We start from the raw sequence: 11588 nt of genomic DNA, 5'->3' as shown, positions 1-11588 counted from the left end.
ATCCTTTTTCATGATATATTACTACTTATTTCTCTTAATTTCCGCTTTTATTTAGAAATGAAGAAAAAATAAAGTGCACACTATGAAATCAATATGCAATCTAATTACTCAATTATCTACGTGATCACCAAGTAATCGAATACATATTTATTCTCTAATTTGCAAAACTTACCAAATACACCGGTAAGCATATTGGTTTAACTTTTTATTTAATATATTTGTTTATGTTATATCTGTAATCATATTATATCTATTTTTACGTATATATTTTTTAAAAAATACTCTTAATATTAGCACACGGTGTATTAAAAAATATTTTAAAATTAACTTTAACATATGATAAAAATAAAAATTAAACTAAATAGATATTATAAATACGAATACAGGCACGACCCATTTAATTCAACTCCAAACACAATCACAGCAAAGAACTCGCTAACCCACCTATTTAATAACCTCACATATTTTTATAAATCTACCTAGCAATTTTCCTCTTCTTTTGACTAGGATCATGAAATTCATCATAATTGAGGTCTAATAGCTCCATGTTACAACCAAACCCAAAAATAGTCCTAAACCTAAATAAATAAACAAATTTAGTGGCCACTCAACAACATAAAGAACAAACTCGTTGCGCTGCTACGTGCTTGCCATTAGAGTATGTTAATAAAAATGATTAATAACTACATTAGAGTTGATACACTTAATACCAGATTAAGAAAAAACAAACAATGCATGACATGTTACTTTTTTATTAATCAAATAATTATAATTTAAATTAATTTTAATAAAATAACTTAAAATTATAATTTCAATTTTATCACGTGTATAGCACGAATTATTACACTTGTTTGTTATAGGAATTAAATTTTTATTTTATTTTATAATAGAAGAAAAAAAAATCCTACAATCTAATTGGGCCGCCAACAACATACGCCTGTGATATGAAATTCTGAAGGCCGTAAGATACTAAGAACTAGATACCTCTTCTAACATCCACTATTATTAATTATCGAAAATAAATAACAAAGTGGAACCTTTTATTAATCTAAATCCATTCCTTCTCTGTTTATCGATCTTACGAGAATGGAAGCCAACGCAGCCATTAAAGAAAGCGAGCAACATGATGACGAAATCTCTGATTCCTTTGTTTGCTGTGTTTGCCTGTAACACCCTCTTTTCTTTATTCATATTATTATGATTATTGTTATTTGTTTATTTCATTATTAATCCTCATTTTTGTGGTCTGTCCAAGTTGATTTGTTTTTACTCCTTATTTTAATTGAAAGCTTGTTCGTAATCGAAAGCTTTGTTTTCTCGGCATTTTTTTTTTCATTAATATTTTTTGTAATTTCTGATTTTAAAGTTTAGTTGATGTTAACGATTTGGAGTAAGATTATTTTAAGGAACTGGATTCTGTACAAGTGCATTTGTATTATCTCAAAATTCGATCGATGGTGGTAACTAAACCCTATTTATTAGAATAAGAATAAGAACTAAGGTAGTCTATATTTTGATAAGTTATAGTGGTGATTTTATTGTTATTTACCCCCCCAAAGAAAAAGAAAAAAAGTCAATGTATTATTGCAGTTTAAGTTTGACCAATGTATGCTTCTTGCAGCTTCATTATACCGTGGAAGGTTTAGATGATTTGGCTGAATTATTTGGACTTTGAATCTTGGTTTTTCTTCCATTTAGGAACAACATAAATGCACCAAGTTAAAGTTAGTGTATGATGAACCAAGATGATCTCAATGTTGAAGATCTAATAAAAGTTATTGGTTATAAGTTTTGTGCTAAGATATATACCATTGTGTTATTTATCTTAGTTTTACGATATACCAAGTTTATCTTGGTGCATCATAGCATTCTCCTGTCTAGAAAGGCTGGATTGTTGTGACTTTGCATTAAGTTGGTCTATGATGTCTTAGTTCTATTTTCTTTATCAAATTGCACTATTTGAATTTGCTTCTATAATGCAGAGAACTGTTGCACAAGCCCATTGTACTAGGTAATGATGCATCAATTTCTAAAGCTACATGTAAGGTTTTAGCACTTTTATGTGATAGATTTTCACATTTTTTGTGATTTTTTTCATCCCTGTTCACAGCGTGTGGTCATCTATCTTGTTTCTGGTGCGTCCATAAATCAATGGATGTTATACGTGAGTCTCATTGTCCGATTTGTAGACAATCATACTATCACTTTCCAACAATCTGTCAAATGCTTCACTTTTTGCTTCTTAAGCTGTATCCTGATGCTTACAAGAGGAGGTTACATCAGGTGCTTGGTATGTTTCTCTTTCTAAATACTTCTCTATCAGCATATAAGTGTCATGAGCCTTATAGGCTTATACAGATTAGCCAATTTAAACTCTGAGCGCAATTTATATATCCGATTTGTGGTTGCATGATTATGACTGGCTAGATTTAAGGTACATTACTTTCTAGAACCACACTATCTGATGTTTCCGTTTTAGATATGCACTCAGGTGGCAACACCTTAAAGCCCTTGATTTAATCTAATCCTAACCTATTGTGATAAGCTAGACATTACAGCGTAGCAAACAATGAACGAAAATAAAAAAAAAATGTATGTTATATGGGCTGTGGAAGTTCCACTGCAATAGAGTACCTTGCTGACTGCTGTTGTAAATTGTAATTGCTTGCTACACTGTTGTAGTTGCCTTTTGCAAACTTTGGAAGAAGATTTCTTATGTTTATCATCACAAGACTTTGGCTGATGAGTGGATTGAGCGATACTTTTCTTATTACGGCTTGGCTGTTTTGCATTCTGTTTTCATTTTGGGATAAAAATGATAGCCTCTTCCCTTGCATTCAGAATTTCTTGATTGGAGTATTTAGGAGGTCTTTTCTTTTAGGCAGAGCACAAGGAAAGTTCTAAACCCACTATATGTTTATGAAGAGAACATGATAACTGAGTACCCGTGCAGATTATGCAAAAATAAGTATAGACAACTTTAACCTTAACCTTAACTTTAATATGTGAATTTTCTTTCCCTGCTTTTCTAATTCCATCTCTTCTTCCTCCATCTTGATGCAACTGTCATTTAAAATTGCATTTATCATAAAAGAGAAATATCTTTCTGTCTACTTTGTTGTGTAAAGTTTGAGTTTGACCATACTAATTCTTCTTGTGTTTCAGAGGAAGAAAAGGAATTGGGATATTTCTCCCCTCAATTTGATGATGATATATGTGGATCACAAGCTAAAATTGATAATCCTGAGAGTTCACATTCTAGCGCTACTAAAGATCCCTCATCCAACTCAAGCAACTTGGAAACTTGTGAATGTAAGGAACAATCAGGCTCTTCAAATCATGAAGAAAAAGAAGGTGCCATCATTTATGAAGACACATCCAATAGAACGCCTGAGGTTATGGGAACAACTTCCATTGCAGGAAAAAAAGTACCCGAGAATGACAAGCACAATCAGCAACAGAAAATAACAATTGCAGATGTGACTTGTACAAAGTGCAAGCAATTGCTCTTTCATCCTATTGTTCTTAATTGTGGTCATGGTACTCGATGCATTAAATGTTTTCTTCCATTTATAATGAATTAAGGTCATCAGTAGCAGAAAAGTTAATTACATATGCTTATTCACTTTTTGCTCATTTTGTACAGTATTCTGTGAAGTTTGCATGATGAACATAGACGATCAGGTGCTTAAATGCCAAATTTGTCAAAGTTTGCATCCAAGAGGATTTCCAAAAGTTTGCTTGGCCCTTGATCACTTTTTGAAGGAACAATTTCCAGAAGAATATGCAAAGCGAAGAGATGCTGCTCAATTTAGCCAAGTCAAAGTCAAACCTAAGATCTCATCTTGTAAGTATTTTTTCCCTACTTTTTATTCTTTTGTAAACATTTTTGGAATCATGCAATTCTGAGTCAAACCACTGGGAGAGAAATAATTCTAATTAATAGAAACTGGCAATACTAAAAAGATGATTTTTTTTTTTACTATAAGAAATCAAATTGAAACAGAAATAACCAAGTCTTATCCTACTAGCTGAGTTAACTACATGGATCAAACATGTATTGAGCTCTACAATATGACTAAAAATTTTCAATAAATCCGTTTAGAGTTAGGTCCTTCATCACCGTTAACATCAACTACAATACCCCAACCTCCACTGCGACTCTTTCCTCCACTCTCTCATCCTCTCCTTTCTCGTTCCCTTCGATCTCCACCACCATCACCTCTTTCTTCTCTCACGGGACCCCAACCGCCACTGCCACCAAGCCACAACCACCATCACCAACATCTTCTTCTCTCTTCATCTTCTTCCCTTCAAACAACAACAACGACAACCATTCGGTCATCACCACCAACTAGATCTAGCTTATTACAAGTTTACAACTTACAGATCATGAATCATGGAGGTGAGTGGCGAATGGTGAGGGTGAGTGTGGGGTTGATGGTGATGCGGCTTTGGTGGGGTGAAGGTGGATGGGAGTGGAGAAGGGGGCGCCGGTGTGATCGTGATAGTGGTGAAGGTGATGCACCGGCAGCAACTGTGAAGTGAGGGATATGGTATATGCACATGTGAGGTGGAGGTGGAGGTGGGGTTGAGAGGGATGACTATGGCAGTGCGGTGAAGGTGTTGCAAGTAAATGTAGTGGCGTGAGGATGGTGATGGTTGATGTTCTAGCGGATTGGGGATAAGACATGTATGATGATGATGATGTGGGGTTAGTGATGATCTAGATGGTAGATGGGTGCGGACATAGTTGTCAAAACCGAACCGGTCAGCCGGGTTACTACTTCAACCGGTGGGTCACAGTTAAACCTGCTGACCCGGTTACAATTAAATAAATAGACAAAATTATAATAAAAATCTAATTTTAAAGATAAAAATAAAAAATATAAATATTTCTTCAAAAGTATTTCTTTTCAACCCGTTGAAGTATTTCTCAGAAAAACCTGAATAACATAGATTATATATACATATATATATATATATATATATATATATATATATATACACTGTAGTGACTTGGTTGGGAGTAAAACAGGTGATATAGATATTGAAGAACTGAAGGGAGAGTGGGAGACACAACATCTGTGCATTACTAGAGTGCTCTGGATCAAGGAGCCTAGCACAAGAACAATAAACTACAATTCATGAGGGTATTTGTGAAACCCTTCTCGCAATTCCTTTGATACCAATGCATAGCTTCCTAACTCCTTATTCCTTTCTAATACTAGCTAATCAAAGGGTCATCATGAGGCCTTTTTTCTATCAGATTTTCCCTAAGGTTTGCCTAGACGCTAAGTTAGACTTATCTCCTTTCTTGTTTAATAACTTACGCTTATCTTTCTTGTCTTTAATTTGTCTCCATTCAGAGGGGGCTTAAGGTTTGATGATTTTTTTAAAGATCAAAATCAGTTATTTCTCAGAGCAACACTCACTGTTTAAGTGATAATAAGAAGAAGATGCAATTTTTCTTAATTTTGTTGCTATAAGGAGCTCAACAAAGCTTCGATTATTGATTTCTATTCAACTTACGAAATTCTTAGATGACATTATGTGAGATTTAATTAAAAGTAGTAAGTCTTTGGTGGAAAAGCCTACCAATAAATTTTTGTTGTCTTTTAGGTACAAGTTGAAATACTAATTTTAATCTGTTTAATTAATCACACTTCAGCAAGCTGCAAAGAGCAATATTTCCCTATGTAGTCTACCATATTTACCACGCATTTCAACCAAAAATAAACAAAACCATTTGTTAGATAATATTGCGCAGGTGTAAGATAATATACTCACTGAGACAAAACCATTTGTGTGCCTTTGCTTAGTAGTTTAAACTTTTGAGCTAAATAGCTTATAAAACTTGATCTTCAATGACCAAATAATGTAGAGTTAAATGATCATTTATCCTATTCTTCTAATTATCATTTAAATTTCAATAAATAGTAGTGTAATATTGTTCATTGTCCATCTTTCAGACTCACACACATTTAACAACTTTAGTAGTTTTTTGGACAGAAAATTACGTGTATGAGAATTTCTTGGAAATGAAAGGAAATAGATCATATTTTAGAACAGTGGTTAACTCATGATGTATCTTGGTATTTATTTGATATATTTGTGACAGCGTTACTATGTATTGTCTGCTTTCAGGTTCATCAGGAAATGGTGAAGCAGAATTGTCTGGTCTTCCATCAAGAATTCACATAGGAGTTGGATGTGATTTTTGTGGGGTAAAATGAAATCTCCTAATATCTTACATTTTGTTTTAGGTTTTGTTTTGCTCTATTATTAACATGCTCTTTTCCAACTCCGCCCCTTTCTATCTTTGAAACTAGCTCATATTTTTATAAATTTAGTAGGTATGTTTGTAACAGCTTTTTAGTTTGAACTCCATAACCACCTTTTCAAAAGGTCTTAGATTTTCTCAATCTTTGGATCAGTCACACGGTATCATCTATTCAAAGGCACACACAGACTAAAGCTATAACATAAGCTGATGCATGCACACCGAATCATCCAGATATTAGAAAAAGATATTTGAACCCATGTTTAGTGTATAACTTAGGTAGCATTTGTTTTCAGAGACTGATACTGAGACTGGGGGATTGAGACTCGGTATTATGTTCGGTAGTTAGAGTCTGGAACTAAAATTTCAATTTCAGGATACAATTTCAGTTTTTTCAGTACCTCTATAAAATGGGGACACAAGAGATTAGAATTTTTGAAGACGGAAACTGAAACTTTAATAATAATTTTTCTCAAAAATACCTTTATTTAACTTTTCAAATTTTTTACCCTTTAATTTCTATATTTATCTTAAACTAAACATAATATTGAGATATAACTCAGTCTAATATATTTTACACCAAACACAATATAAATACTTAATTTAGTTTTAGTCTCTCTGTCTCTGTCTCCCAGTCTCAATCCCAATCTCCCTTCCAAATGCAGTCTTGTAGATAGAAGAGAGAAAAGAATACAACAACAACAAAACTTTGTCCCATTAGGTGCGGTCAGCTACATGGATCAAACGACGTCATTGAACTCTATCATATATCATGTCAACAGAGGCCATTTACATGTAGATTTCGTTTGATCACTTCATGGATGGTCTTTCTAGGGCTTCCTTTGTCTTTCACCCCTTGTTTATCTTCCATCTCATCCACCCTGTTAACTGGGTGCTCTGTTGGTCTTCTTCTCACATGTCCAAACCACTATCATTTTCATAATAGGTGTTATTTCAACTCTTTCTTGTATTTTCGCTTCTTATTTTATCCAAACGCATATGACTACTCATTCATGTCAACATCTTTATCTTTGTCATACTTAACTTATGTTCGTGTTCTCCTTTGGTCGCCCAACACTTTGTACCATAAAATATAGCCGTTGTGATAGTAGTGCGATAGAATTTGCCTTTAAGTTTTAAAGGCACTTTTTTGTCACATATAAAATCGGACGCACTTCGTTATTTTGACCAAAATGTTTGGATCCTATGATTTACATTCTGTTCAATCTCTCCATTATCCTAATGATGCACCCAAAATTTGCCTTTCATTGATCTTCTCATCTTGAGCCGAAATTTTTCCGTTTTTATTATTTATACATTTAACCTGATCCAAGTCTCTTGTTCTTCTTTTATGACTCTTTACGATTCTATATATACTTTTTTTTCCTTGCTTGGTGTCTAAAAATTGGTAGAGACCATCATATATTTTTGTTCTTACTTCACTTATAGTCATTTTTGTCTCTTTCTTAGCCGTCTTATATTTTTTTTAGTTATCTGCATTATGGGACAAATACCACTATTTAAAGCACTCGTTTTTTGCCTTTATCTTTTCTTGTACACTCGCATTCCACCACCATGACTCCTTGTCTCTTGGTCCTATCCCTCTAGATTCACCAAAACTTTCTTTTGCTGTTCTTCTAATTACTTCTGCCATCTCCTTCCATCTCTTTCCCACTTTGTCTCTTCTCTTATCCGTTTTAGAAAGCTTTTTTGTTCCTCACCTTTCATTCGCCACCACCTCGTCCTTGGATTTTTCGTATGATATCTTTTCTTTAACTTTTGCTCAACTCGATAATCCATGACGAGCATCTTATGTGTTGTTAAACTCTCTCCAGGAATAATTTTACAATTAATGCAAAATTTCTGGTCGATGCTCCTCAAAAAGAAAAAGTCGAATTAAGAGTTTGTCATGCCACTTCTATAGGTTATAAGATGTTTGCCTCTCTTTTTAAAACATGTATTTGTGATGAGAATGTCAGGTTGAGGAGAAGTCCAAAATAGTTTTATCTTCGGTATTAACCACCTCGAAACCATGGCCTCCGTGAATACTTCCATACCCAGTCACTTCTCTTCCAATATGCCCGTTTAAATCTCTTAAAAAAATCTTCTCTCTCGAAAGTATGTCTTAGACTAAACTCTCTAGATTCTCCCAAAACCTTATTTTGTGTTGCTTGTCCGAACTCACTTGCGATGCATAGGCGTTAATCACATGAAAAGTACCTCCTTCCATCATAAGTTTGATAGAGATGATCCGATCACCCACCCTATTGACATCCACTACATGCTTCTTCCACTGCTTATCCACGATAATACCTACTCCATTCCTGTTTTTCACCTTTCCTGTATACCGAAGTTTGAACCCTGAGGTATCCAACTCTCTAGCCTTTATGCCGACCCATTTTGTTACTTGTAGTGCAATAACGTCTTTGATCCATGTCATGAAGATTCGACTAAATTTTTATGTTGGTTGTCGAAAGCCTAACACAACCTTTCTTTTTTATCCGGGTTTGGGACCAACTATGTACGGCAGGTGTAACATAGGCGGAGTTAAGAGAGAAAAGAATGATAGGATAAAAATTCTAGTGGATCTCATGTTCTTGAGTGTGTGGATATTGGTGTCTTCATCTATCTATAACATTGCTCCATATTATTAGTTTACGCTGAGCACTTCATTTTCATAAGCATAAACCCCATCACGTACATAGTTAATGCAAATCAGCGATACTGTCATCACTCACATTAATGTTGCCCACAAGCACCCCTATCACAGCCTCCATTTAACATGCACCTTTGATCATGATCACCATACACCATCACACACAAGCGTGTCACTTTCCTTGCCACCACCACTTCTACCACCACATCATCTCAAAACCTACAGCTGCAGCTAGGCATTATTGCTGTAGAGCACCAATGTGTCGTTCTTGCTCAAAATGCCTCACATTGATAGCCACCACCTATGTCCCCTTTGTCTTGCACACTGCTAGCAAAGGTGGTGGCACCATGGCAGACTCGTGTCTGGCATGACCATGATAGCCCCTCTATTTATACCATTCGTTCTCGATTGAGTGGCACAGGGCATAATGCCCCTTTTTTTATTTCTTTCTAATTGTTTTTTTTTTTTTTGCCCTTTTTGCTGCCTTCTCTTTGCCTGATCGCTTTTTATTTTTGGGCTATTTCTAATCTATTGACTGATGTGGTTGGTTTTGGGTCTAGTTTTCTAGAGTCTTTTTTCTGCCAAAATTATAATAAAAATAAATTAGACAACTCTTTTTTAATCCATGCATAGTTCACAACATTGATGTGATATAATCATCATCAGGGTTGTAAAAACTGTGAGGGTATATTATATAATAGTTCATGTTATCATGAATCCTGTGTAACAAGATATAAAATAGACAATATAATCATCCAATTGTTTTTCCATTTTCAACTAAAAACCTTGGGTTCCTCTTTGCATTATAGAATAAGCAGGAGCACAAGTTAACTTTATGTATTATCCATCAATGTCAAGATATGATCTTTCTGAGATTCCTCTTTTCGCTGAATGTGATGTATTTCTTCATGTTTTAATGATTTCCTTTTAGTAGTTTTCTGATGTGTCACTGTAATGATTGTGGATTGTCGTTACAGATGTATCCGATAATTGGGGAGAGATACAAATGCATTGACTGTAAGGAAGAAATTGGTTTTGATCTTTGCGGTGATTGCCATAAAACGCATTCAAAGCTTCCAGGCCGATTCAATCAGCAGCACACACCTGAGCACAGGTTTGAGTCTGTACAAGGTTTTAGATCAGTTGGGGGGTGGTATGCACACGAGTCTCTGGAAATTTCAGGACATGTATCCGAAGATCCCAGTTCACCCAACGAAGTTGATGAAGATTTCCGAACATATATCCAAAGATCCAGTCTGCCCGACGAATTTGATGAAGATAACCAGAACGAACACAGAGAGCCCCTCTGAGAAGAAGGAAAGAAAAATCGACGGAATTGTGTGCTATTCTGTTGGTGGTTATGGTGAGGTCACTAATTACAACTCCTTGCTAATCCATCTGGTTCCAACACTTCATGCCTGTTCTTAAATCCGCTTGGCCTCGTCGAATTCGTCTCCAGCTTGTGCCAATTGTGTCTGCACTTCACTGACCCTAAATGTAGGCAATTTGCTTTCTCTCAGGCCTTGATGGATGGTAAGCATTTTGCTGCCTATAATATTGGCCATATTGGTTAGGTAACATAGGTATTCCAAGATTCTGGCTGATATGTATGAGAATGTACAGAAATATTCTACAACGTAATCTTATGTAGTTTATGGGAGAGTTGTTAGTATTATCATTCGAGGTATGCATAGGAGTGATTGTATTGAGATAGTGGATTCATGCCAGAATATTATTTAACACTGAACAATGTTTGTGTACCCTCGGGTGATATATTTATGCTTCATATTTTAATAAGTGAATACGGCAATTTTTTTTTATAAATTAAAAAAAAAATTCTTTGAACTAGATGGAATACCCAAAAAAACGAAAGACCTTGAAGCATTAGCTTCTCTATAAAATATTAAAATTGCTACACCTATTGACAAAAAATGGGATGTGTTGGATGATGGGTAAGTGAATGAGTCTACTCTTGTAATGATTGCACCTATATTGCTTCTTTTTCTCTCTGCCCCTAATGTTGAAAGAAGAACCGCAACACGAGCGAAAGAAGGGAAAATAAAATTCATATGCATCTAAATAGGGGAGGGATACCCGGATTTGTGTACAAAATCGGAGAGGATTACCCCAATTTGCATGTAAATCATCTAAGAGAAAGTCTAGAAAACTAATTTTATATGCAGCCAAGAAACTAATTTTTTAAAAAATTCTGATTTTAAAATTTAAAAAAATTAGTTTTACACTAAAAATACGTGCACTTTTCTATTTCTTTCACCTCTCTTCTCTTTTCTTTTTCTGTCTCTTTTTCGGATCACTTTTGAAAATTCTTATACAATGATTTTAGATTTTTTTGGTTACATTTTGGATGTTTTTTTTTAATTTTTAATATTTTTTTACAATAATTTTAGATGTTTTTTATTATATTTTTTATGTTTCTATTTTTTTTAAATCAAGAAACATAAAAAATCAAAACATAACAATTAGTAATATCTAAAAATTCTAAAAAAAATATCCAAAACCATAAACAAGATAACATCCAAAACCAATAAAGAAATGACATCGTATTCCTTCGCAATGTGCTCAAGGTTCTGTCGCCGATGGTTGTGTGAAGGAAGACGAGCACGACGGGGAGGTTGACCACGTCGAAGA

General features: G+C 34.5%; 1 protein-coding gene across 1 annotated transcript; it reads left to right on the top strand.

Annotated features, from left to right (window-relative positions):
• Nucleotides 1–913: 913 nt before the first annotated feature.
• LOC112754838 (E3 ubiquitin-protein ligase PRT1) lies at nucleotides 914–10736 on the top strand. The gene is made up of 7 exons (XM_025802623.2): nucleotides 914–1166; nucleotides 1983–2011; nucleotides 2111–2290; nucleotides 3166–3540; nucleotides 3647–3847; nucleotides 6148–6227; nucleotides 9917–10736. The coding sequence occupies exons 1-7, from the start codon at nucleotides 1087–1089 to the stop codon at nucleotides 10247–10249; spliced, it is 1278 nt and encodes a 425-aa protein (XP_025658408.1). The 5' UTR covers nucleotides 914–1086; the 3' UTR covers nucleotides 10250–10736.
• The last annotated feature ends 852 nt before the right edge of the window (nucleotides 10737–11588 follow it).

Source organism: Arachis hypogaea, chromosome 16 (assembly GCF_003086295.3).
Source record: "Arachis hypogaea cultivar Tifrunner chromosome 16, arahy.Tifrunner.gnm2.J5K5, whole genome shotgun sequence".
Classification (NCBI taxonomy): Eukaryota; Viridiplantae; Streptophyta; class Magnoliopsida; order Fabales; family Fabaceae; genus Arachis; species Arachis hypogaea.
This window is presented reverse-complemented; position numbering and strand designations above follow the sequence as displayed.

Coding starts and splice junctions, on each gene's coding strand:
- LOC112754838 (XM_025802623.2), top strand. CDS start 1,087: ATGGAAGCCAACGCAGCCATTAAAGAAAGCGAGCAACATGATGACGAA. Junction 2,012..2,110: donor GCACAAGCCCATTGTACTAG/GTAATGATGCAT, acceptor CCCTGTTCACAG/CGTGTGGTCATCTATCTTGT. Junction 3,848..6,147: donor CAAACCTAAGATCTCATCTT/GTAAGTATTTTT, acceptor GTCTGCTTTCAG/GTTCATCAGGAAATGGTGAA.